The 27,500-nt window shown below is 44.8% G+C and overlaps 1 protein-coding gene across 2 annotated transcripts in view; it reads right to left on the bottom strand.

The window, feature by feature from the left end:
- Window positions 1-27,500, bottom strand: part of hmcn1 (hemicentin 1) — a 229,641-nt gene that overhangs the window by 62,559 nt on the left and 139,582 nt on the right. For both annotated transcript variants that reach the window (XM_071346348.1, XM_071346349.1), the window contains exons 23-42: window positions 26,323-26,450; window positions 22,954-23,226; window positions 22,563-22,658; window positions 22,030-22,224; window positions 21,044-21,174; window positions 19,925-20,072; window positions 19,112-19,238; window positions 18,858-19,012; window positions 18,417-18,695; window positions 16,330-16,611; window positions 14,323-14,431; window positions 13,936-14,105; window positions 11,693-11,847; window positions 10,628-10,751; window positions 10,294-10,395; window positions 9,423-9,599; window positions 8,200-8,351; window positions 7,936-8,059; window positions 4,479-4,654; window positions 3,758-3,854 (exon numbers count right to left, since the gene is read on the bottom strand). In XM_071346348.1, coding sequence (XP_071202449.1) covers window positions 3,758-3,854; window positions 4,479-4,654; window positions 7,936-8,059; window positions 8,200-8,351; window positions 9,423-9,599; window positions 10,294-10,395; window positions 10,628-10,751; window positions 11,693-11,847; window positions 13,936-14,105; window positions 14,323-14,431; window positions 16,330-16,611; window positions 18,417-18,695; window positions 18,858-19,012; window positions 19,112-19,238; window positions 19,925-20,072; window positions 21,044-21,174; window positions 22,030-22,224; window positions 22,563-22,658; window positions 22,954-23,226; window positions 26,323-26,450 — 3,200 coding nt within the window. The remainder of the gene's footprint in view (window positions 1-3,757; window positions 3,855-4,478; window positions 4,655-7,935; window positions 8,060-8,199; window positions 8,352-9,422; window positions 9,600-10,293; window positions 10,396-10,627; window positions 10,752-11,692; window positions 11,848-13,935; window positions 14,106-14,322; window positions 14,432-16,329; window positions 16,612-18,416; window positions 18,696-18,857; window positions 19,013-19,111; window positions 19,239-19,924; window positions 20,073-21,043; window positions 21,175-22,029; window positions 22,225-22,562; window positions 22,659-22,953; window positions 23,227-26,322; window positions 26,451-27,500) is intronic.

Below are 27,500 nucleotides of genomic sequence, written 5' to 3'. Positions count from 1 at the left end.
TTGGACTTGTTAATGTGTGAAGTTACATATTTCTAAAAAGTATTTTTGAATTTCGCGCGCTGCCTTTTCAGCGGAATGTTGTGGGTGTTCCGCTAGCGGGCTAGAAAAGGGCTAGAAAGTTTAAACACTGGTGTGATAGATGTGCAGAAGATGAATGTGCAAGTAGAGATACCGAGATACCGCTATTTACAGATGGGTTATGTACAGGTGCAGTGATCTGTGAGCTGCTCTGACAGCTGGTGCTTAAAGTTAGAGAGGGAGATATGAGTCTCCAGCTTCAGTGATTTTTGCAATTCGTTCCAGTCATTGGCAGCTTAGAACTGGAAGGAAAGGGGAATTGGCTTTGGGGAGGACCAGTGAAATACACCTGATGGAGCGCGTGCCACGGGTGGGTGCTGCTATGGTGACCAGTGAGCTGAGATAAGGCGGAGCTTTACCTAGCAAAGACTTATAGATGACCTGGAGCCAGTGGGTTTGGTGACGAATATGAAGCGAGGGCCAGCCAACGAGAGCATACAGGTCGCAGTGGTGGGTAGTATATGGGGCTTTGGTGACAAAACGGATGGCACTGTGATAGACTGCATCCAATTTGCTGAGTGTTGGAGGCTATTTTGTAAATGACATCGCTGAAGTCAAGGATCAGCAGGATAGTCAGTTTTACGAGGGTATGTTAGGCAGCATGAGTGAAGGATGCTTTGTTGCGAAGTAGGAAGCCGATTCTAGATTACATTTTGGATTGGAGATGCTTAATGTGAGCCTGGGAGAAGAGTTTACAGTCTAACCAGACACCTAGGTATTTGTAGTTGTCTACATATTCTAAGTCAGAACCGTCCAGAGTAGTGATGCTGGATGGGCAGGCAGGTGCGGGCAGCGATCAGTTGAAGAGCATGCATTTAGTTTTACTTGCATTTAAGAGCAGTTGGAGGCCACTGAAGGAGAGTTGTATGGCATTGAAGCTCGTCTGGAGGTTAGTTAACACAGTGTCCAAAGAAGGGCCAGAAGTATACAGAATGGTGTCGTCTGCACAGAGGTGGATCAGAGAATCAACAGCGAAAAGAGTCGGCCTGAGAATTGAGCCCTGTGGCACCCCCATAGAGACTGCCAAAGGTCCGGACAACAGGCCCTCCGATTTGACACACTGTCTGAGAAGTAGTTGGTGAACCAGGCGAGGCAGTCATTTGAGAAACCAAGGCTGTTGAGTCTGCCAATAAGAATGTGGTGATTGACAGAGTCGAAAGCCTTGGCCAGGTCGATGAATAAAGCTGCACAGTATTGTCTCTTATCGATGGCGGTTATGATATTGTTTAGGACCTTGAGCGTGGCTAAGTTGCAACCATGACCAGCTCTGAAACCGGATTGCATACTGGATCTGTTTGTTGACTTGGCTTTCGAAGACCTCAGAAAGCAGGGTAGGATAGATATAGGTCTGCAGCAGTGTGGGTCTAGAGTGTCTCCCCCTTTGAAGAGGGGAATGACCGCAGCTGCTTTCCAATCTTTGGGGATCTCAGACGATACGAAAGAGAGGTTGAACAGGATAGTAATAGGGGTTCCAGATTGTCTAGCCCCGCTGATTTGTAGGGGTCCAGATTTTGCAGCTCTTTCAGAACATCAGCTATCTGGATTTGGGTTAAGGAGAAATGGGGGAGGCTTGTGCAAGTTGCTGTGGGGGGTGCAGGGCTGTTGACCAGGGTAGGGGTATACAGGTGGAAAGTATGGCCTGCCGTAGAAAAATGCTTATTGAAATTCTCAATTACCGTGGCTTTATCGGTGGTGACAATGTTTCCTAGCCTCAGTGCAGTGGGCAGCTGGGAGGAGGTGCTCTTATTCTCCATGGACTTTACAGTGTCCCAGAACTTTTGGGAGTTTGTGCTACAGGATGCAAATCTCTTTTTGAAAAAGCTAACCTTTGCTTTCCTAACTGCCTGTGTATATTGGTTCCTAACTTCCCTGAAAAGTTGCATATCGCGGGGGCTATTCGATGCTAATGCAGTACGCCACAGGATGTCTTTATGCTGGTCAAGGGCAGTCAGGTCTGGAGTGAACCAAGGGCTATATCTGTTCCTGGTTCAAAATGTTTTGAATGGGGCATGCTTATTTAAGATGGTGAGGAAAGCACTTTTAAAGAATAACCAGGCATCCTCTACTGACGGGATGATATCCTTCCAGGATACCCGGGCCAGGTCGATTAGGAAGGCTGCTCGCTGAAGTGTTTTAGGGAGCCTTTGACCGTGATGAGGGGTGGTTGTTTGACTGCAGATCCATTACGGACGCAGGCAATGAGGCAGTGATAGCTGAGATCCTGGTTGAAGACAGCAGAGGTGTAATTGGAGGGCAGGTTGGTTAGGATGATATCTTTGAGGGTGCAGTGTTTACGGATTTGGGGTTTTACCTGGTAGGTTCATTGATAATTTGTGTGAGATTGAGGGCATCTAGCTTAGATTGTAGGACGGCCGTGGTGTTAAGCATGTCCCAGTTTAGGTCACCTAACAGTACGAGCTCTGAAGATAGATGGGGGGCAATTCACATATGGTGTCCAAGGCACAGCCGGGGGCAGAAGGTGGTCTAAAGCAAGCGGCAACGGTGAGAGACTTGTTTCTCCGTGCTTCTACACCTGCATTGCTTGCTATTTGGGGTTTTAGGCTGGGTTTCTGTACAGCACTTTGAGATATCAGCTGATGTAAGAAGGGCTATATAAATACATTTGATTTGATTTGATTTGATTTATGGAAAGGTGGATTTTTAGTAGAAGCTCAAATAGTAGAAGCTCAAATTGTTTGGGCACAGACCTGGATAGCATGACAGAACTCTGCAGTAGATTGCAACTCCGCCCCCTTTGGCAGTTCTATCTTGTCGGAAAATGTTATAGTTAGGGATGGAAATTTCAGGGGTTTTGGTGGCCTTCCTAAGCCAGGATTCAGACACGGCTAGGACATCCGGGTTGGCAGAGTGTGCTAAAGCAGTGAATAAAACAAACTTAGGGAGGAGGCTTCTAATGTTAACATGCATGAAACCAAGGCTTTTACGATTACAGAAGTCAACAAATAGAGCGCCTGGGGAATGGGAGTGGAGCTAGGCACTGCAGGGCCTAGATTAGCCTCTACATCACCAGAGGAACAGAGGAGGAGTAGGATAAGGGTACGGCTAAAGGCTATAAGAACTGGTCGTCTAGTACGTTTGGAACAGAGAGTAAAAGGAGCAGGTTTCTGGGAGCGGACGAATAGATTCAAGGCATAATGTACAGACAAGGGTATGGTAGGATGTGAATACAGTGGAGGTAAACCTAGGCATTGAGTGACGATGAGAGAAGTATTGTCTCTAGAGACACCATTTAAACCAGGTGAGGTCACTGCATGTGTCACTACAGTGAAATAAGACAATAATCACTAACCAAAACAGCAATGGACAAAGCATATTGACATTAGGGAGAGGCATGTGTAGCCGAGTGAGCATGTTGTTTAATCAGCTTCTTGATATGCCACCCTTGTCAGGTGGATGGATTATCTTCACAAAGGAGAAATGCTCACTAACAGGGATGTAAACCAATTTGTGCACAACATTTGAGAGAAATAAGCTTTTTGTGCATATGGAACATTTCTGGGATCTTTTATTTCAGCTCATGAAACATGGGATCAACACTTTACCTGTTGTGTTTATATTTTTGTTCAGTAGAATTTATTTAGAAAACGGATGACGTGCACAGGCAGACAGGCAGGCAGACAGGCAGGCAGGCAGGCAGGCAGACAGAGCTGCAACTCACCCCAGACATTGAGGTTATAGTTCTTCTCAGTCTTGCCAGCGATATTGGTTGCCTCACAGGTGTATCTGCCGGAGTCCTGCACCTGAGCACTGTCAATCTGCCAATCACATTCACAGAGAGTAAGATACAAGAGGTACGATAGGCCTGTCAACCTGCCAGTCAAAATCAATAATCAATGAGAGGCAGAGAGGTGTGTAGAGAGTAGGGTTAGATATAAATAGATATTTCACTTTTGTTCATTATTTATTTCACTTGCTTTGGCAAAGTAAACATATGTTTCCCATGGCAATAAAGCCTTTGAATTGAGAGAGACAGAGACACAGAGAGAACGAGAGAGAGAGAGACAGAGAGAGAGAGAGAGAGAGAGAGAGAGAGAGAGAGAGAGAGAGAGAGAGAGAGAGAGAGAGAGAGAGAGAGAGAGAGAGAGAGAGAGACAGAAAGAGACAGAGAAAGAGAGAGAGAGAGAGAGAGGCAGAAAGAGACAGAGAGATAGACAGAGAGAGAGAGAGAGAGAGACAGAGAAAGAGAGAAAGAGACAGAGAGAGAGAGAGAGAGAGAGAGAGAGAGAGAGAGAGAGAGAGAGAGAGAGATAGAGAGAAAGAGAGCGCGAGAGAGAGCGCGAGAGCGTGAGAGAGAGAGAGCGAGAGCGTGAGAAAGAGAGCAACAGAGAAAGCGAGAGAGCGTGAGAGAAAGAGAGGGAAGGATAGAAATCGGACCGTACCTTCAGCACACTCCCATCCTCCGACACGGTCAGTCCTGGCTTCCTGAAGAGCGGGCGGCCATCTTTGCGCCAGGACAGAGTGGGAGGAGGGATCGCGTCACTCTGGCAACGCAGCTCTACCGAGCGACCCAGCATTACAGTGGCATTCACCTCCTCACCCATGATGTTGGGTGGCACTGTAACACATAAATACACAGAAGCAGTGTCAGCGACAATAAATAGTCACACTTAAAAGTTTACACGTCAAAATAATTTCACATTGGGAATCCGGTGAACCCATTTTCACCCCTGGAGAAAATGGTCCCAAAAATATACCACAATAAAGTTGAAGAAATTGACTTGTTGACTCTTACCCACACCTAAGACTGTAAGCACCAAACAATGCCATTCCACAGCTCTGACAATGTATAAGTCTGGTGCCAGTCCTATATGGTACCACTACATCCTGGGCTAGATCAGCTTAACAATGAGCTGCTGTCAGATAAAGTCAGATAACGAACTAAGCCAGGCTGAGTCACTTCAACAGGCTTTCACCATCTGTTAAAGCTTCAGAGGATCTGGTTAGAACAGTTCCAAGACAGTTCTTGAACTTTGGTTGTCACTGTTTGTCAAGAGCTGACTATGTTTCCCACGATGTAGCTGGCACTGGGCTGTTATCGGACCCAGACACTGACCTCATGGAGAGAGAGACAAAGAGAGAAAGAGAGAGAAAGGGAAAGAGAGAGAAAGAGAGAAAGAGAGAAAAAGAAGGAGAGAGAGAGAAAGAGAGAGAGAAAGAAGGAGAGAGAGAGAGAGAAAGAAGGAGAGAGAGAGAGAAAGAGAGAGAGAAAGAGAAAGATAGAAAGCGAGAAATAAAGAGAGTGAGAGAAAGAGAGAAAGAGAGAGAGAAAGAGAGAAAAAGAAAGAGAGAGAGAGAAAGAAAGAGAGAGAGAGAGAAAGAAAAAGAGAGAGAAAGAGAGAGAGAGAGAGAGAGAGAGTCGGAGAGAGTCAGAGAGAGAGACAGAGAGAGAAAGAGTGAGAGAGAGAGAGAGAGAGAGAGAGAGAGAGAGGGAGAGATAGAGAGAGAGACAGAGAGAGAGATAGAGAGGTCTCAGAATGAAAACAAAATAAATGGCTGTTCTCCTCCCTTAAAATGGCCCTGTCTCTGACCTCAACACGGAATCACTCTGTCTAATAATACCTCCATTCTGAGGGGCAATTTCTCTGTAATCCCACTTTGAAGCCAATCAAAAACCTCTGCTTCAGCCTAATCCTAAAATATGTCCTCAATATGATCGATTTCTCAACTACAACGTTTCAAATCTGGACTGACTAAAAGCCAATTTCCTCAAATGTGTATTTCTCTGGACAGACACAACACACGTGTCATGTGAAAGATTTAGACAGGCTAGCTGGCAGGATTATTTGGCCAGACACAGGAAGTTGTTCTAGAGTGGTAGCAATTACCACAACAAATCTGTCTTCATTTCTCTGGATGCCATCCTTTGATCTTTTTAAAGAAACAGAAGACATATGGGCACAGGCACGCACAAATATCCAAACACACACACCTGGACATACTCAAACTCAAACACACACACACACTCAAACTCAAACATACTCAAACTCAAACTCAAACACACACACACACACACACACACACACACACACACACACACACACACACACACACACACACACACACACACACACACACACACACACACACACACACACACACACACACACACACACACACACACACACACACAGAGACAATCTGTCTGAAACTCTTCATAACACTACAATCACTTCTCTCAAATTCTTTTTAAATTGAGAAAAATGATTAAAATGTATTACTTTCAAAACTAATTGGCTGTCAACATCAACTCTCTAAGCAAAAACGACAAGGTTGATTGAAATGCCAAACTGGAACACAAACCATACTTCCTTCCCAGGAGTATGGCCATGTCAAAGCTTCTTTGAACAGTCAATCAAATGTTGCCATGTATATCCTATATGTTATGTTTACTGAACTTTACTGGACTCGCTTTCTCTGCTGCCTGCGACTGGAACGAATTGCAAAAATCTCTGAAGTTGGAGACTTTTATCTCCCTCAACAACTTTAAACATCTGCTATCTGAGCAGCTAACCGATCGCTGCAGCTGTACATAGTCCATCGGTATATAGCCCACCCAATTTACCTACCTCACCCCCATACTGCTTTTATTTATTTACTTTTCTGCTCTTTTGCACACCAGTATCTCTACTTGCACATGATCATCTGATGATTTATCACTCCAGTGTTAATCTGCTAAATTGTAATTATTCGATTTATTGCCTACCTCCTCATGCCTTTTGCACACATTGTATATAGATTCTCTTTTTTTCTACCATGTTATTGACTTGTTTATTGTTTACTCCATGTGTAACTCTGTGTTGTTGTCTGTTCACACTGCTATGCTTTATCTTGGCCAGGTCGCAGTTGCAAATGAGAACTTGTTCTCAACTAGCCTACCTGGTTAAATAAAGGTGAAATAAAAAAATAAAAAAAATAAAATTCCACAAATTAGCTCACGGATGAGGTACTCAGCATTCCATACATTTTAATATATCTTTGTATAAGTATGTCATACAGTATATTTCTTCCACACCAAAACAAAAGGTCCTCCGATGTGATTTAATCATTGGCATGGACTCAGAAAAACCAATTTCGCTGTTTCTCCATGAACAATTGGGATTTTGAGAGTGAAAAACACAAAAAAATCGAAAACCAGGAAAAATAAAACTGAGAAAACATAATTTGAGAAAATATAAAACATAACTTGGAGAAAGAATTACGGATTATATATGGCCCACCTTAGAATTGTTTATGAACCGTTATTTTACCAGGTGTATTGACAGAAAACATAGTGCCCTACTTTCTCTTGTACAGTAACGACCTGGAAAGAGTTACAAGAGCGAGGAGAAGAATGTTCATATTTGAAAGTTTGAAAAATATTAGTAGCTCATGACATGTTTCATTTTTTAAAAGTAGCTCTCACGCTAGAAAAGGTTGAAGACTCCTGTCATGCAGTAGAGCTGGTACAATAACAGACAACATAATACCTATAAGAATAACTAAGTTCTTATAGAGAGTACTGGGTTAAATAAGATGTCTCTGGTGACTAAAATGTGTTTTCATGCACTGGATTCATAGTACACAACTGGAGTGATAGTACACAACTGGAGTGATAGTACACAACTGGAGTGATAGTACACAGCTGGAGTGATAGTACACAACTGGAGTGATAGTACACAACTGGATTGATAGTACACAACTGGAGTGATAGTACACAACTGGAGTGATAGTACACAACTGGAGTGATAGTACACAACTGGATTGATAGTACACAACTGGAGTGATAATACACAACTGGAAGCAGTATCTAAAGGTGATCATGGAGATGTGTTTTGGTCAGAGGGAGGTTGGACTCACCGTACACCCTCAGGTCGTATTCTCTCTGCTGCTCTCCTCCTGCGTTGACGGCCACACAGGTGTACTTCCCTGTATCACTGACCTGGGCACTGCTGAGAGACAGCACTGTACCACCGGACAACACCTACAGAGGGGGAGAGACACACACACAAACACACACAGGTCAGAAACACACACACACACACACAAATTAACAGTTGCGCAGACAGACACATATGCGCACACACATACACACACACAAACGTTGAGGAGCTGGGCGGTTACCTGTATGCCATCGGAGACACTGGCAACAGGGCTGCCATCTTTGAGCCAGGTGAGACTTGGCAGAGGAACGCCGGTGGCCTCACACTCCAGCCTGGCAGGGTCGTTCACCACCACCGTCACCATGGCACTGCGGCTGGAGATGGCAGGGGGCACTGCCAGGCGTGTAGAGGAGCATTACACACACACACAGACAGACACACAGGCTGCATCTCAAATGGCATTATATTCCCTATATAGTACACTACTTTAGACCAGAGCCCTATTCCCTATATAGTCCACTACTTTAGAACAGAGCTCTATTCCCTATATAGTCCACTACTTTAGACCAGAGCTCTATTCCCTATATAGTCCACTACTTTAGACCAGAGCTCTATTCCCTATATAGTACACCACTTTAGACCAGAGCTCTATTCCCTATATAGTCCACTACTTTAGACCAGAGCCCTATTCCCTATATAGTACACCACTTTATACCAGAGCCCTATTCCCTATATAGTACACTACTTTAGACCAGAGCTCCATGGGCTAAAGTAGTATACTAAAGTAGTGCACTATATAGGGAATAGGGTGCCATTTAAGTCTCACACGTCTCATACACTCCTAGGGACCAATCCTAACTTCAGATCTGTGCACGTTACTCATGTCCATCATGCACTGGTGTCAATGTGAGACTTGTGAGAAAAAGTCGACTAATGCGGTGATCTCATGTTAAGATTCCCCTAGAAAAGAAGCTGTAGTCATGGCCTTATCTGATGACATCACCCTGTCTGGTGATCCACATTGTTTATCATCCTCATCATCATCATCATCATCATCATCAAATCCTGTGTTCACATGAAAGAGGCAGATAAATGGGTCTGTTTCTCCCACAAAGCAGAATAATGCCGCAGGACTTCATAAGGATTTAATAGGATTTTAATGTGTTTTAATCCTTCACTGTATAATGTTCACTGAGCGTTGCTATACTGGGACTGGGTTAAGAGTGTTTTGACATCCCCCGTCTCAAAAGCCCTTTGATTCGAGACAGCAACATGTTATTGGCTGACTGGTCCAAAGGCATCTCTATTTGTCTGTCAGTGTGTAACTAATTACCTGCATCTGTCAGGTGGGCACTGACCCAACCTGATCCTCCATTCATCCATTCCTTTACACATCTGACCAACACAATGTGGTCATGCTGCTGTCGTAGTAGTTTATGTGAACGAGGTCAATCGTTCACTCACCGTACACCTGCAGCCTGTGAGAGAGCTCTGAGGTTCCGGCCACGTTGACTGCTATACACCGGTACAGCCCGGCGTCGGACAGCTGGGTACGGTCGATCTCCAGCAGCTGACCGCGCTTCAGGATGGTCACCCCGGCTGCGCTGGTTAGAGGTCGACCGTCCTTGTACCAGGTAATGGCTGACCGCATCGACACAGATAAGAAAAGACAGGTAAGACTGTGTCCAGATGCTCATAAAATGTATCCTATTTCTTCATTCTTTAAGTTAAGCTTATCTGGCTTCTCTCAGCGTGAAAGAAATATGATGGATAGATACTGTATGGAATTTCCAGTCTAGTAATATTAAAGACCTATTCAGTTCTTCTCAGATACGAGATGAAAAGGAAGGATGAAAGTAAGTCCACTGTTTTCACAGTATTTAGACACAGCTAGCCTCTATCAGTTGTTCTCCATCCAGTTTTCTTTACAGCCATACAGTATTGAATAAAGTATAACATATTGCCATAAAGTACTGAATAAAGTATAAAATATTGCCATAATGTATTGAATCTAAAAGCTTTATTGGTTCTCAACAGGCTGCTCTTATTGATCCATAAACTAGACTACAGATCACCATGCCAACATAGCCAGTCTGCCAAGGGGGCATAGATGCAGGTGAAATAAATTCTCTGTAGTAAAATGTCTTCCTTATAAGCTTGCAATTGCTTAAAACAGCTTGCTCGTGAAAATATTCCTGTGATATTAGATCTTTAGAGAAACACCTGCTGTTTTGAAAAAAAAAAAAACTGAATATGCACATTGGTATGTGGTTTTATATTGTAGTAAGTAATATAACTTAGTAGAAGTCAAGGGTTAGGGCTGGAGAGATCTTACCAGGAACTGGACTCCCTGTGGCCTTGCACTCCAGCTGGATGGGGTAGCCTGCTATGATGGTCTCATTGAAGGTCTCTCCAGAAGAAGGGACGCTTGGAGGCTCTGTAGAATGGCACAATATGGTTTAGTAGCTGACACAGCAGACACAGAGAGAGTGTGGGAGAGGGAGACAGAAGAGTGAAAGAGAGAGGGAGAGAGTGAACAAGAAAGAGATGAGCGAGAGAGACACTGAGCAAGAGGAATAGGAAGAGGTGAAGAAGGATGGAAAAGGAGAGGTAGACAGACAGGAAGAGAAACCTAGTGAGAGTTTGGGGAGTTTTGGGTCTGCTGTTACCATGGACACTGAGACGGATGTGTTGCTGGGTCTCTCCTGCTGCGTTCGTTGCCACACATGTATATCTCCCAGCATCCTCTATTCTGGCCTCCGTGACATGCAGTGTCCTACCGGCCAACTCCAGCTATGGAAACACGGAAACATACACATGAACTACATCTGACCAACTGGAAGAATAACAATAACGGCTAGAGTATTCCTGTAACTGGGACTTAGAATAACAATAACGTCTAGAGTATTACTGTAACTGGGACTTAGAATAACAATAACGTCTAGAGTATTACTGTAACTGGTACTTAGAATAACAATAACGTCTAGAGTATTACTGTAACTGGGACTTAGAATAACAATAACGTCTAGAGTATTACTGTAACTGGGACTTAGAATAACAATAACGTCTAGAGTATTACTGTAACTGGGACTTAGAATAACAATAACGTCTAGAGTATTACTGTAACTGGAACTTAGAATAACAATAACGTCTAGAGTATTCCTGTAACTGGGACTTAGAATAACAATAACGTCTAGAGTATTCCTGTAACTGGGACTTAGAATAACAATAACGTCTAGAGTATTCCTGTAACTGGGACTTAGAATAACAATAACGTCTAGAGTATTACTGTAACTGGGACTTAGAATAACAATAACATCCAGAGTATTACTGTAACTGGGACTAAGAATAACAATAACGTCTAGAGTATTACTGTAACTGGGACTTAGAATAACAATAGCATCCAGAGTATTACTGTAACTGGGACTTAGAATAACAATAACGTCTAGAGTATTACTGTAACTGGGACTTAGAATAACAATAACGTCTAGAGTATTACTGTAACTGGGACTTAGAATAACAATAACGTCTAGAGTATTACTGTAACTGGGACTTAGAATAACAATAACATCCAGAGTATTACTGTAACTGGGACTAAGAATAACAATAACGTCTAGAGTATTACTGTAAATGGGACTTAGAATTATAATAAACCTGAACAAAGAGGGGAGCTAGAACTATAGTATCAGAGATGGCCAAATGGGGAGGTAGAATTATAGAGTCATGTCCTGTACCTTCAGGTGCTCCTGGGCGGTGTCCACAGGGCGGCCATCTTTGAGCCAGGTGATGCTGGGGAGAGGGGTGCCACTGGGAACACACTGGAGGCTGATGGGCTTGTGGAGGACCACGGACCTCTCAGAGGGACCGGTGGAGCGGATGGATGGAGGGACTGGAGTGAAAGAGAGGGAGATGAAAAGAGAGAGGGGATAGGTCGAAGATACGAGAGAGAGGAAAGGGGAGAAAAGAGTGGAAGAAAGAAAACATAGAGAGTGATCACAGACAAATGGAGAGGATATTGGGGAGGCAAAGAGAAAAACAGATTCCACATAGGAAAAAAACAGAATTATAGGAAAATACCAGAATTATAGGAAAATACCAGAATTATAGGAAAATACATACCAGAATTCAACATTATCAAGAAACATGAATTTGCATGAAAAAACGAACATTTTCAGCCCAGGTCTTCCATTTAGAGCAAAAGATAAACAACATCACACCATGAAATGAACGACATAGCAACATACAGCAATCTACACACAATACCCCATCATGACAAAGCGAAAACATGTTTTTAGAAATGTTTGCAAATTTATTAAAAATAAAAAACAGAACTAACTTATTTACATAAGTATTCAGAACCTTTGCTATGAGACTTGAAATTGAGCTCAGGTCCCCTCTGTTTCCATTGATCATCCTTGAGATGTTTCTACAACTTGATTGGAGTCCACCTGTGGTAAATTCAATTGATTGGACATGATTTGGAAAGGCACACACCTGTCTATATAAAGGTCCCACAGTTGACAGCGCATGTCAGAGCAAAAACCAAGCCATGAGGTCGAAGGAATTGTCTGTAGAGCTCCAGGACTTTTGTGTCGAGCCACAGATCTGGGGAAGGGTACCAAAAAAATGCCTGCAGCATTGAAGGTCCCCAAGAACACAGTGGCCACCATCACTCTTAAATGGAAGAAGTTTGGAAGACTCTTCCTAGTGCTGGACGCTCAGCCAAATTGAGCAATCATGGTAGAAGGGTCTTGGTCAGGAAGGTGATCAAGAACCCGTTGGTCTCTCTGACAGAACTCTGGAGTTCCTCTGTGGAGATGGGAGAACCTTCCAGAAGGACAACCATCTCTGCAGCACTCCACCAATCAGGCCTTTATGGTAGAGTGACCAGACAGAAGCCACCTCTCAGTAAAAGGCACATGACAGCCCGCTATGAGTTTGCCAAAAGGCACCTAAGGACTCTCAGACCATGAGAAACAAGATTCTCTGGCCTGATGAAACCAAGATTGAACTCTTTGGCCTGAATGCCAAGCGTCACGTCTGTAGGAAACCTGACTGGGAGACTAGTCAGGATCAAGGCAAAGATGAACAGAGCAAAGTACAGAGAGATCCTTGATGAAAATCTGCTCCAGAGCGCTCAGGACCTCAGACATGGACAAATGTTCACCTTCCAACAGGACAACACCACTAAGCACACAGCCAAGACGAAGTCCAGAAAGCACAAAAAATTGTCAGAGACTCCAGTCACCCAGTCATAGACTGTTCTCTCTGCAACCGCATGGCAAGTGGTACCGGAGCGCCAAGTCTTGGACCAAAAGGCTCCTAAACAGCTTCTACCCCCAAGCCATAAGACTGCTGAACAATTAATCAAATGGCCACCGGACTATTTACATTGGTAAATATTTTCTTAACTCTTCTTGAACTGCACTGTTGGTTAAGAGCTTGTAAGTAAGCATTTCACAGTAAGGTCTACACTTGTATTCGGCGCATGTGACAAATAAAGTTTGATTTGATTAAATTTGAAAAAACACAGTGGCCCAGCTAGAGCCCAGACTTGAACCCTGGAGAGACCTGAAAATAGCTGTGCAGCGACGCTCCCCATCCAACCTGACAAAGCTTGAGAGGATCTGCAGAGAAGAATGGGAGAAACTCCCCAAATACAGGTGTGCCAAGCTTGTAGAGTCATACCCAGGAAAACTCAAAGCTGTAATCGGTGCCAAAGGTGCTTCAACAGAGTACTGAGTAAAGGGTCTGAATACTTATGTAAATGTGACATTTCAGTTTTTTCTTTGTCATTATGGGGTATTGTGTGTAGATTGATGAGAGGGAAAAAATATATTTAATCAATTTTAGAATAAGGCTGTAACGTAACAAAATGTGGAAAAAGTCAAGGGGTCTGAATATTTTCCGAATGCACTGTATACTAATGGTAAATCACAGAAAGTATGAGTTTCTAGAACCACAGCAGTATATATACCATGGACGGCCACATTGAAGTCCCTCTTATGGTCTCCGGCCTCGTTGGTTGCCACACACTGGAAGCGTGCCGTGTCTGAGACCTGGGGCCGAGAGATGACCAGCCGACGGCCGTTAGCCGTGACCCTCACCCCCTCACCCTGCCTGACCGGCTGACCGTCCTTAAACCACCTATAGAACAGAGAGAGAGACAGAGCCCATTAAAGTGTGTGTCTGTCTATGTGTGTGTGTGTGTGTGTGCGTGTGCGTGCGTGCGTGCGTGCGTGCGTGCGTGCGTGCGTGCGTGCGTGCGTGCGTGCGTGCGTGCGTGCGTGCGTGCGTGCGTGCGTGCGTGGGTGTGTGTGTCTGTGTCTTCATGCATGTCTAAGTGTGTGTGTATGGGTCTTACGTGAAGATGGGTGAAGGTGTTCCCGTGGCACGACACTCTAGCTCCAGGAGGTTGTTGATGATGACCGTGGTGTCTGTGACCTCGTCCCCTCCCTCCACCACAGGGGGAACTGTGATTGGACAGACAGAGGGTTCTAAACACACCCATAACATACAGAAGAAGTCCGAGAAAGATTGACCTGTTGCTAACACCAACTCAAAAAACTAATTTTTTCATGAAGGATTTCGAGCAAGTAAAGCTCTGTAATTTAATGCTTGTGCAAACGCTTGACGAAGAGAAACATAGAGAAATTGATTTAGAACTTGATATTAATTACATCTAGACTATACTGTTCGACAGGAGAGAGACTCTCTCTGTTCCTCCCTCTTAGTCTATCTGCACGTTGTAGATCACCTCAACATTTTACAGTTGATCCACTCTATCTTTTTCATGTCACCTCATCCACTACATGTACATAAACTCAGCAAAAAAAGAAACGTCACTTTTTCAGGACCCTGTCTTTCAAAGATAATTTGTAAAAATCCAAATTACTACACAGATCTTCATTGTAAAGGGTTTAAACACTGTTTCCCATGCTTGTTCAATGGACCATAACCAATGAATGAACATGCACCAGCTTACAGACGGTAGGTAACAGTTATGAAAACTTAGGACACTAAAGAGGCCTTACTACTCACTCTGAAAAACACCAAAAGACAGATGACCAGGGTCCCTGCTCATCTGCGTGAACGTGCCTTAGGCATGCTGCAAGGAGGCATGTGGACTACAGATGTGGCCAGGGCAATAAATTGCTATGTCCGTACTGTGAGACGCCTAAGACAGCGCTACAGCGATACAGGACGGACACCTGATCGTCCTCGCAGTGGCAGACCACATGTGACAACACCTGCACAGGATCAGTACAACCAAACATCACACCTGCGGGACAGGTACAGGATGGCAACAACAACTGCCAGAGTTACACCAGGAACGCACAATCCCTCTATCAATGCTCAGACTGTCCACAATAGGCTGAGAGAGGCTGGAGTGAGGGCTTGTTTGCCTGTTGTAAGGCAGGTCCTCACCGGACATCACCGGCAACAACGTCGCCTATGGGCACAAACCCACCGTTGCTGGACCAGACAGGACTGGCAAAAAGTGCTCTTCATTGGAGAGTCATGGTTTTGTTTCACCAGGGGTGATGGTCGGATTCACGTTTATCGTTGAAGGAATGAGTGTTACACCAAGGCCTGTACTCTGGAGCGGGATCGATTTGGAGGTGGAGGGTCCGTCATGGTCTGGGGCGGTGTGGCACAGCATCATCGGACTGAGTTTGTTGTCATTGCAGCCAGTCTCAACGCTGTGCGTTACAGGGAAGACATCCTCCTCCCTCATGTGGTACCCTTCCTGCAAGCTCATCCTGACATGACCCTCCAGCATGACAATGCCACCAGCCTGCTCGTTCTGCGCGTTATTTCCTGCAAGACAGGAATGTCAGTGTTCTGCCATGGCTAGCGAAGAGCCCGGATCTCAATCCCATTGAGCACGTCTGGGAACTGTTGGATCGGAGGGTGAGTGGCCATCACAAAGCTCTGACCTCAATCCTATAGAAAATTTGTAGGCAGAACTGAAAAAGCTTGTGCGAGCAAGGAGGCCTACAAACCTGACTCAGTTACACCAGCTCTGTCAGGAGGAATGGGCCAAAATTCACCCAACTTATTGTGGGAAGCTTGTGGAAGGCTACCCAACATGTTTGACCCAAGTTAAACAATTTAAAAGCAATGCTACCAAATACTAATTGAGTGTATGTAAACTTCTGACCCACTGGGAATGTGATGAAAGAAATAAAAGCTGAAATAAATCATTCTCTACTATTATTCTGACATTTCACATTCTTAAAATAAAGTGGTGATCCTAACTGACCTAAGACAGGGAATTTTTACTTGGATTAAATGTCAGGAATTGTGAAAAAACTGAGTTTAAATGTATTTGGCTAAGGTGTATGCAAACTTCCGACTTCAACTGTACCTAGGACACTGACATCATAGTTGATCTCCTTCTCCCCGGCAACGCTGGTTGCCACGCAGACATAGCGGCCGGCATCGGACACAGAAGCGGAGAGGATCTCGATTTTCCGGCCTTGCTCCAGAATGTTGATGCTCTCCCCAATCCGAACAGGTACGCCATCCTTCAACCATGTCAGGGTGGGTGGAGGGTGCCCCCCTGCCTCACACTCCAGGGTAAGGGGCCTAGTGAGTACCACCTTTCTCTCTGTAACGGTGTCCTGCCCCCCCTCGATGGAAGGAGGAACTGAGGAAGAGAGGTTAGGATTAGGTAAACGGTAAACGGTAAACGTCCAACTCTTTGAGGTAGAGATAGAGTAGTTACGGTAAAGTGAGCTAGAGTACTTAGGGTAAAGTGAGGAAGAGTTATGGTTCTTACGGTAAAGTGAGGTAGAGTTAGAGTACTTATGGTAAAGTGAGGTGGAGTTAGAGTACTTACGGTAAAGTGAGCTAGAGTACTTACGGTAAAGTGAGGTAGAGTACTTACGGTAAAGTGAGGAAGAGTTAGGGTTCTTACACTAAAGTGAGGAAGAGTTAGGGTTCTTACGGTAAAGTGAGGTAAAGTTAGAGTACTTATGGTAAAGTGAGGTGGAGTTAGAGTACTTACGGTAAAGTGAGCTAGAGTACTTACGGTAAAGTGAGGTAGAGTACTTACGGTAAAGTGAGGAAGAGTTAGGGTTCTTACACTAAAGTGAGGAAGAGTTAGGGTTCTTACGGTAAAGTGAGGTAAAGTTAGAGTACTTATGGTAAAGTGAGGTGGAGTTAGAGTACTTACGGTAAAGTGAGGTAGAGTACTTACGGTAAAGTGAGGTAGAGTACTTACGGTAAAGTGAGGAAGAGTTAGGGTTCTTACACTAAAGTGAGGAAGAGTTAGGGTTCTTACGGTAAAGTGAGGTAAAGTTAGAGTACTTATGGTAAAGTGAGGTGCAGTTAGAGTACTTACGGTAAAGTGAGGAAGAGTTAGGGTTCTTACACTAAAGTGAGGAAGAGTTAGGGTTCTTACGGTAAAGTGAGGTAAAGTTAGAGTACTTATGGTAAAGTGAGGTAAAGTTAGAGTACTTATGGTAAAGTGAGGTGGAGTTAGAGTACTTACGGTAAAGTGAGCTAGAGTACTTACGGTAAAGTGAGGTAGAGTACTTACGGTAAAGTGAGGAAGAGTTAGGGTTCTTACACTAAAGTGAGGAAGAGTTAGGGTTCTTACGGTAAAGTGAGGTCGAGTTAGGTTTCTACGGTAAAGTGAGGTAGAGTTAGGGTTCTTACGGTAAAGTGAGGTAGAGTTAGGTTTCTACGATAAAGTGAGGAAGAGTTAGGGTTCTTACAGTAAAGTGAGGTAGAGTTAGGTTTCTACGGTAAAGTGAGGTAGAGTTAGGGTTCTTACGGTAAAGTGAGGTAGAGTTAGGGTACTTACGGTAAAGTGAGGTAGAGTTAGAGTACTTATGGTAAAGTGAGGTAGAGTACTTACGGTAAAGTGAGGGAGAGTTAGGGTACTTACAGTAAAGTGAGGTAGAGTTAGAGTACTTATGGTAAAGTGAGCTAGAGTACTTACGTTAAAGTGAGGAAGAGTTAGGGTTCTTACGGTAAAGTGAGGAAGAGTTAGGGTTCTTACGGTAAAGTGAGGAAGAGTTAGGGTAGTTATGGTAAAGTGAGCTTGAGTACTTATGGTAAAGTGAGGTAGAGTTAGGTTTCTACGGTAAAGTGAGGAAGAGTACTTACGGTAAAGTGAGGAAGAGTTAGGGTTCTTATGGTAAAGTGAGGAAGAGTTAGGGTTCTTACGGTAAAGTGAGGACGAGTTGGGGTTCTTACGCTAAAGTGAGGAAGAGTTAGGGTACTTTTGGTAAAGTGAGGTAGAGTTAGGGTACTTACGGTAAAGTGAGGTAGAGTTAGGGTTCTTACGGTGAAGTGAGGTTAAGTTAGGGAACTTACCGTAAAGTGAGGTAGAGTTAGGGAATGTACAGTAAAGTGAGGCAGAGTGAGGTCTTAAGGTAAACGTCTAGCTCTTTGAGGTAGAGTTAGAGTACTTACGGTAAAGTGAGGAAGAGTTAGGGTACTTACGGTAAACGTCCAGCTCAAAGTTCTTCTCTGCAGTGCCCGCCACACTGGTGACCCTGCAGCTGAACTGACCAGTGTCAGATGCCTGGGCGCGTGGGATCCGCAGGAAGTGACCTCGGTCCACGTACTGCGCCTGGTGGCTGGACAGGATGGCATCTCCGTTACGGTACCAGGTGATGGCGGGGAGCGGAACGCCGCGCGCCTCACACTCCAGCGTTACTACGGTATCCAGGAGGGCGGTGACCTCTGAGGTCACGTTACCACCCTTTATAGTGGGAGGGACTAAGGTGAGGGTGAGAGGGGATGAGAGATATGAGAGATATGTAAATCAGAATACACACCCCATGCAAACACTCTTTAAACATTAATCTGACTAATTCACCTTAGTCACAGCACACTGAGACACACGTATGCATTTACGCACAGGCTTTGATCCACACCCACCGTAGACACTGAGATTGATGTCTTTGGTCTGTTTGCCCGCCGCGTTGGTGACACTACACTGGTAGCGTGCCTGGTCTCCGAGACGAGCACTCTTTATTTTCAATGTCTGGCCCTTGTTGCTGACCTCTATGTTAGGGTCACCTAGGAACACCAGTCTGGGAGAGAGAGGAGAGACACACTCCATGGGATTAGAATCACATCCAGTTGAATTGTTCATATTAGTCTATACACAACTGGTGGAAGAGGGAACTCACTTCCTGTCTTTGTACCACTGGATTGTGGGAAAGGGAGTTCCTTTGACCTTACAGTCCAGACTGATCTCCTGGTTGAGCACTGCCGACACATCCCTAGGGGAGCCGGTCCCTACGATGGTGGGGGGGACTAAAGGCAGGGAACAAGGGTAAGAGTGGAGATATGAATGAGATCAAGGAGTCAAAGGAGACTAAATAATTTTTCTTTGTGAAAATGATTATATCATTGTACAATACAGTGAAAAGTCCAGCTTTAATATGAGTAAGCCAACAGAATCCTGCCTTTTCTCCAACCAACCAATCAGCCTCCCCACCGCCCGTCAGTGCTGCCTCCACTCACCCAGCCCGTCAGTCCTGCCTCCACTCACCCAGCCAGTCAGTGCTGCCTCCATTCACCCAGCCTGTCAGTGCTGCCTCCACTCACCCAGCCCGTCAGTCCTGCCTCCACTCACCCAACCAGTCAGTGCTGCCTCCACTCACCCAGCCAGTCAGTGCTGCCTCCACTCACCCAGCCAGTCAGTGCTGCCTCCATTCACCCAGCCAGTCAGTGCTGCCTCCATTCACCCAGCCAGTCAGTGCTGCCTCCATTCACCCAGCCAGTCAGTGCTGCCTCCATTCACCCAGCCCGTCAGTCCTGCCTCCACTCACCCAGCTAGTCAGTGCTGCCTCCACTCACCCAGCCAGTCAGTGCTGCCTCCACTCACCCAGCCAGTCAGTGCTGCCTCCATTCACCCAGCCAGTCAGTGCTGCCTCCACTCACCCAGCCAGTCAGTGCTGCCTCCATTCACCCAGCCAGTCAGTGCTGCCTCCACTCACCCAGCACTTCCAGGAGGAAGTCCTTCTCTGTACTTCCTGCGATGTTGATGGCCTTGCAGCTATAACTTCCTGCGTCTGCCATGTTGGCCTTCAATAGCCTCAGGGTCTTCCCCCGCTGCAAGATCTGAACACTGCTACTGGGAACCACCTACACACACATGCACACGCACAAATTGAGAAATCGTTAAGTGATTCACATATTGAATAAATATATATATATGTGCTCCTATCAGTGGAGGCTGGTCAGGGGAGGACGGTTCATAAGCTAATGGAATGGTGAGCTAATGGAATGGTATAAGCTAAGTTCATAAGCTAATGGAATGGTATCAAACACATGGAAACAATGTGTTTGATGTGTTTCGATACCATTCCATTTATTCCTTTCCAGCCGTTACTATGTACCCGTCCTCCCCAATATAGGTTCCACCAGCCGCCTGTGACTCACATACTGTATGTACTCATTTCAAATTCATTGTTAATTGAACTGCTTTTGAACTGACAGCAGACAGACAACAGAACTATACTTTAGGTTTTACTTTATTACTGAATTAACATGTAAATGATGATTTTCCCATCTGCAGGACATGAGCTCTGTTGGAGAAGAAAGAACACGGTGGCAGCCAAATAACAACACTTAGCCTGCAGGAATATATTCCATTACAGTGTACAGTTTAGGCTTATGCTCCCATATGAATATATCATAATTATTATTGTGTTATCTATGAGCCTGCTGCTTCTAAAACATCATTAGATACAGTATTTCCTCATTGCTGTTTTTTTTCCACACACACACAGACGCACACACGGCCCGACACACAAACCATTCATGATGCTACCTGTGACGCTACTCTGGACCTCGTACAGGCCCAGTACTCTGGACCTCGTAAGGTAAGATTTGAATACCCCTGCTCTAAGTAATGGATGTATTTAATGATTAAAGGTCTGTTATCATATTCACAATATTTAGTAGTGTAAAACAATCCAAGACTAAAAGGCAGATTTATTAGTAGTCAATAATCTATTCAAGAGACACTCTATTATGTATCAAATGAATGTGGATGACTTATGTTTTATCCCACCACCCATCTCACAGCAGCTGTGGAATATGAGTTCACCTACAGGAACGCCATCCTTGTACCAGGTGATGACGGGAACGGGACTTCCTATGACATCACACACCAGGTTGGTGGGCTGGTTCAGAACCACCGACACGTTGCCCGGTGACCCGTTGTCACGGAGATCTGGGGGCACTGCATGGAGGGCATAGGACAAAGGTCAGGTCTGCTATGCTATATTATGCTATACTTCAACAGTGCTACTAGTAGCGTAGTGGAGGGTAAAGATCGTTACTTTACTCACCGCAGACAGCGACCAGCGTTTACCCTATTTTTTTACCTGAATACTAACACGACATAATATTTCCATATTATTTTAGCAGTAATACCACATGACAAAGTATTACCATAGCATTTTAGCAGTACTACCACATGACAAAGTCGTAATATAGTTATTTAAAAGAACTACCACATGACATCGTATTAATATAGTACTTTAAAAGTAATACCACATGGCATAGTATTAACATAGTACTTTAGCAGTAATACCACATTACATAGTATTAATATAGTACTTTAGCAGTAATATCACATGGCATAGTATTACTATAATATTTTAGCAGTACTACCACATTACATAGTATTAATATAGTACTTTAGCGATAATACCAAATTACATAGTATTAATATAGTACGTTAGCAGTAATAGCACATTATATAGTATTAATATAGTACTTTAGCAGTAATATCACATGGCATAGTATTACTATAATATTTTAGCAGTACTACCACATTACATAGTATTAATATAGTACTTTAGCGATAATACCAAATTACATAGTATTAATATAGTACGTTAGCAGTAATAGCACATTATATAGTATTAAGACAATGTGAGACACTGTAAGACACTGTGTTACCATATGACAAAGTGCTACCATAAACTACCATATAATTCAGTTCTACTATTATTATGATTCAGTTCTACTATTGATTTAGTACCACTACTACTACAGTAGTATTGTAGTATTCTACGCTAGGCTAGCTCACCGTTGACTTTGAGCTGGTACTTCTTCTGGGTGGTGCCAGCCTCATTGGCGGCAGTGCAGACATACTCTCCGTTGTCCAGCTGAGACACCGATGCCAGGATGAGAAGGGTTCCATCCTCCATGATGGTCAGACCGGGCTCGTTCCCTGTCAGCTCCTGACCATTACGCAACCACTTTATCACGGGGGTAGGAGTGCCTGAGGGGGAAAAAAAGGGAGAGAAAGAAAAGTGGTAAGATAAGTGAGCAAACATGGGCAAATTATATTTAGATAGTTTTTTTGTATATCCTGTAGACAACATCAATCAATAAAATGCATTTATAACGCCCTTTTTACATCAGCAGATGTCACAAAGTGCTTATACAGAAACCCAACCTAAAACACCAAACAGCAAGCTATGCAGTTGTAGAAGAACAACATCCAGTCTATTGTATAAGGCCGACTGAAGGGGAACCTTACTGGTTGACAGATGACACATTTTGTCTAATGGATGCTATTGTGATTAGATGACTGTATAAAGCAGAGTTGGTTATCACCTTTGGCTGGGCAGGGGAAGGCGATGCGCTGGTTGGCTACTCTCTCCTGGTGGGGGCTGTTGAAGGGGGGCTCCAGGACATCGACCACGGGGGGAACTGAGGAGGGAGGTGACGGGGAAGGGGACACACCACATTAATGATAAGACCAACTGTGCATGGGCATATCCTTAATCTTTCAGTTTAGGTTTAGGATAAACAATATCTTAATCCTAAACCTAACTATGTTTGAAAAGAGTTTGGACGCAGCATTGCCAATCCATGTTGGGTTAAATACGGAAGACACATTTCGGTTGAATGCATTCAATTGTGCTACTGACTAGGTGTCACCTTTCCCTTTAACTGTTATTCTAAAGAATCTCCGGTGTGGCTTATAGGGGACTCAGTGACTCACCTTGCACCTGCAGCTGTACGTTGGCCTGGTCTCTTCCAGCGATGCTGGTGGCCAGGCAGGTGTAAGTCCCTTGATCACTCAGCCCCACCTGGCCTAAGGTCAGAGAGCCATCGGGGGAGGTCCTGTACTGTGTCCCGTCCACCACCAGGGCGGCGCCATCCTTCAGCCAGGCCAAGAAGGGCTGTGGAACCCCCTGTGCCACGCAGGGAAGATCCACAGGATGCCCCACCTGCACCTTCAACACCCTCGGGCCAGCTTGGATACTGGGGGGCACTGGAGAGGAGAGGAGAGGAGAGGAGAGGAGAGGAGAGGAGAGGAGAGGAGAGGAGAGGAGAGGAGAGGAGAGGAGAGGAGAGGAGAGGAGAGGAGAGGAGAGGAGAGGAGAGGAGAGGAGAGGAGAGGAGAGGAGAGGAGAGGAGAGGAGACAGGCAATCAGAGGAAACAGTCAGTCAGTAGAGAAAGAGAGAGAGTGAAGAGAGAGAGAGACAGACGGGAGAGAAGACAGGCAGTCAGTGGAGAGAGACAGACATGAGAGAAGACAGGCAGTCAGTGGAGAGAGACAGACAGGAGAGAAGACATCCAGTCAGTGGAGAGAGACAGACAGGAGAGAAGACAGGCAGTCAGTGGTGAAAGACAGAAAGGAGGGAAAACAGGCAGTCAGTGGTGAAAGACTAACAGGAGGGAAAACAGGCAGTCAGTGGAGAACAAGGATTATACAGTAAATTAGGTATTCCACACACTGAGCTATTTTCTTAACAAGCCATCGTCCAGATTATCAGTCACATTCTGCTTTCCTCCACTGCTTTGCTGTGTCAGATATATCTGAGCAGTCTAACAGTGCTATTCCCCAGTCTGTGGCTGTGAGTGTTTTTCTATGTTTGGACAAAAAAGCGCAGTCCGCCTCAGAACCCTCTCCGCCCCTACAGGTGATTATAATGTGCTATTCAGATGCCATTCAGATTGCTGCTGCAGGTTAATTGTAGTGTTCAGACGGCTTTAGTCATTTCCACAAACACTTCAAACAGTCCTGAGTGCCTGACTCAGTGTACTCATCTAGCCAACGCTGTCATTTCCCTTAATTTCCCCCTCCTCTCTTCTCTTCTCCCTCTCTTTCTATCTGTCTGTCTACCCGTCTGTCTGTGTAGACTGAGTTTAAACACCCTTGCTGGTCTTGCCCAGGGCCAGTGAGCAATGTTAATGTGTCTGGAGCTGAGTGAGTAATGTTGATGTGTCTGGGGCTGAGTGAGTAATGTTGATGTGTCTGGGGCTGAGTGAGCAATGTTAATGTGTCTGGGGCTGAGTGAGCAATGTTAATGTGTCTGGGGCTGAGTGAGTAATGTTAATGTGTCTGGGGCTGAGTGAGTAATGTTAATGTGTCTGGGGCTGAGTGAGTAATGTTAATGTGTCTGGGGCTGAGTGAGTAATGTTAATGTGTCTGGGGCTGAGTGAGTAATGTTAATGTGTCTGGGGCTGAGTGAGTAATGTTGATGTGTCTGGGGCTGAGTGAGTAATGTTAATGTGTCTGGGGCTGTGTGAGTAATGTTGATGTGCCTGGGGCTGAGTGAGTAATGTTAATGTGTCTGGGGCTGAGTGAGTAATGTTAATGTGTCTGGGGCTGAGTGAGTAATGTTAATGTGTCTGGGGCTGAGTGAGTAATGTTAATGTGTCTGGGGCTGTGTGAGTAATGTTGATGTGCCTGGGGCTGAGTGAGTAATGTTAATGTGTCTGGGGCTGAGTGAGTAATGTTAATGTGTCTGGGGCTGAGTGAGTAATGTTAATGTGTCTGGGGCTGAGTGAGTAATGTTAATGTGTCTGGGGCTGAGTGAGTAATGTTAATGTGTCTGGGGCTGAGTGAGTAATGTTGATGTGCCTGGGGCTGAGTGAGTAATGTTAATGTGTCTGGGGCTGAGTGAGTAATGTTGATGTGTCTGGGGCTGAGTGAGTAATGTTAATGTGTCTGGGGCTGTGTGAGTAATGTTGATGTGCCTGGGGCTGAGTGAGTAATGTTAATGTGTCTGGGGCTGAGTGAGTAATGTTAATGTGTCTGGGGCTGAGTGAGTAATGTTGATGTGTCTGGGGCTGAGTGAGTAATGTTCAGTGCAGTGTTCTCACACATCAGATATTTAACATCTAATGAGTGTGTCTGTGCTGCAACTGAGGAATTGAGGCTGTTCTGAGGGCAAAAGGGCGGGACGCAACTCAATATTAGGAAGGTGTTCTTAATGTTTTGTACTCTTAGTGTATATATCAATGCACTGGCGAGGTCACTAGAACAGTCTGCAGCACCCGGCCTCACACTACTGAACTCAGAAATCAAATGTCTACTGTTTGATGATGATCTGGTGCTTCTGTTCCCAAACAAGGCAGAACCACAGCAGCACCTAGATCTTCTGCCCGTATTCTGCCAGACTTGGGCCCTGACAGTGAATCTCGGTAAGACAAAAATAATGGTGTTCCAAAAATGGTTTAGTTGCCAGGACCACAAATACAAAATTCCATCTAGACACTGTTGCCCTAGAGCACACCAAAAAACGATACCTACCTCGGCCTAAACATCAACACCACAGGTAACTTCCACAAAGCTGTAAACGATCTGAGAGACAAGGCAAGAAGGGCCTTCTACGCCATCAAAAGGAACATAAAACTTGACATCCCAATTAGGATCTGGCAAAAAAATACTTCAATCAGCTATAGAACCCATTGCCCTCTAAGGTTGTGAGGTCTGGGGTCCACTCACCAACCAGAAATTCACAAAAAGGGACAAACACCCAATTGAGACTCTGTATGCAGAATTCTGCATGTTTATTGTTGATTTCACTTTATTTGGCCAAGTAAGCATGTTTCCCATGCCAATAAAGCCCCTTTGAATTGAGAGAGAGAGAGAGAGAGAGACAGAGAGAGAGAGAGAGAGAGAGAGAGAGAGAGAGAGAGAGAGAGAGAGAGAGAGAGAGAGAGAGATTGAGAGAGAGAGAGAGAGAGAGAGAGAGAGAGAGAGAGAGAGAGAGAGAGAGAGAGAGAGAGAGAGAGAGAGAGAGAGAGAGAGAGAGAGAGAGAGAGAGAGAGAGAGAGAGAGAGAGAGAGAGAGAGAGAGAGCGCGAGAGAGAGAGAGAGAGGGATTTTCATGCCACGTCCGGCAGGACAGTTTATTGTTCTGACCGATTTTCTTTTATGAAAGGTTCTAGTTAAGCTGGGTCTAGTTAAGATGGGTCTAGTTAAGCTGGGTCTAGGTTTGTGTTCAGTTGAAGTTTTAGTAGAACTTCCTCCCCTATCCCGAATATTGTTACGTGGAAAGGGGTATTCTGCCAGCAGCTATACGATGTACATGTACACATTCATTCCATGTGCTATCGTTGTAGTGTTGACCCTTACCGAGGACACTGAGGAGAATGTTCTGGGTGAAGTTGCCTGCGATGTTAGAGGCCACACACACGTACAAACCACTGTCTGACACCCGGCTCTCCAGGATCTTCATGGAACCAGAGGACAGCTGGGTGTGCCTGGGAGAGGAATCACGCAAACACAAATGTAAATACACATCAAGTAAATTGAACACGCACACAGGGATACATACAGTGCATTCAGAAAGTATTCAGATTGCTTGACTTTTTCCACATTTTCTTACGTTACAGCCTTATTCTAAAATGGATGAAATAAAAATAGTTCCTCATCAATCTACACACAATACCCCATAATGACAAAGCAAAACCACGTTTAGACATTTTTGCAAATGTATATAAAAAAAAATTGAATATCATATTTACATAAGTATTCAGACCCTTTACTCAGTACATTGTTGAAGCACCTTCGGCAGCGATTACAGCATCAAGTATTTTTGGGTATGACACTACAAGCTTGGCACACCTGTATTTGGGGAGTTTCTCCCATTCTTCTCTGCAGATCCTCTCAACCTCTGTCAGGTTGGATGGGGAACATCGCTGCACAGCTATATTCAGGTCTCTCCAGAGATGTTCGATCGGGTTCAAGTCCGGGCTCTGCCTGGGCCACTCAAGGACATTCAGAGATTTGTCCCGAAGCCACTCCTGCGTTGTCTTGGCTGTGTGCTTAGGGTTGTTGTCCTGTTGGAAGGTGAACCTTCACCCCTGTCTGAGGTCCTGAGCGCTCTGGAGAAGGTTTTCATCAAGGATCTCTCTGTACTTTTCTCCATCCATCTTTCCCTCGATCTTGATTAGTCTCCCAGTCCCTGTCGCTGAAAAACATCCCCACAGCATGCTTCACTGTAGGGAACGTGCCAGGTTTCCTGACATGACGCTTGGCATTCAGGCCAAAGAGTTCAATCTTGGTTTCATCAAACGAGAGAATCTTGTTTCTCACGGTCTGAGTCTTTTAGCTGCCTTTTGGCAAACTCCAAGTGGGCTGTCATGTGCCTTTTACTGAGGAGTGGCCACTCTACCATAAAGGCTTGATTGGTGGAGTACTGCACAGATGGTTGTCCTTCTGGAAGGTTCTCCCATCTCCACAGAGGAACTCTGGAGCTCAGTTGGAGTGACCATCAGGTTCTTGGTCCCCTCCCTGACCAAGGCTCTTAC

Source organism: Salvelinus alpinus, chromosome 16 (genome assembly GCF_045679555.1).
Source record: "Salvelinus alpinus chromosome 16, SLU_Salpinus.1, whole genome shotgun sequence".
NCBI classification, from domain to species: Eukaryota; Metazoa; Chordata; class Actinopteri; order Salmoniformes; family Salmonidae; genus Salvelinus; species Salvelinus alpinus.
Note: the sequence above shows the minus strand (reverse complement) of the source record. Positions and strands in the feature narration are given on the sequence as shown.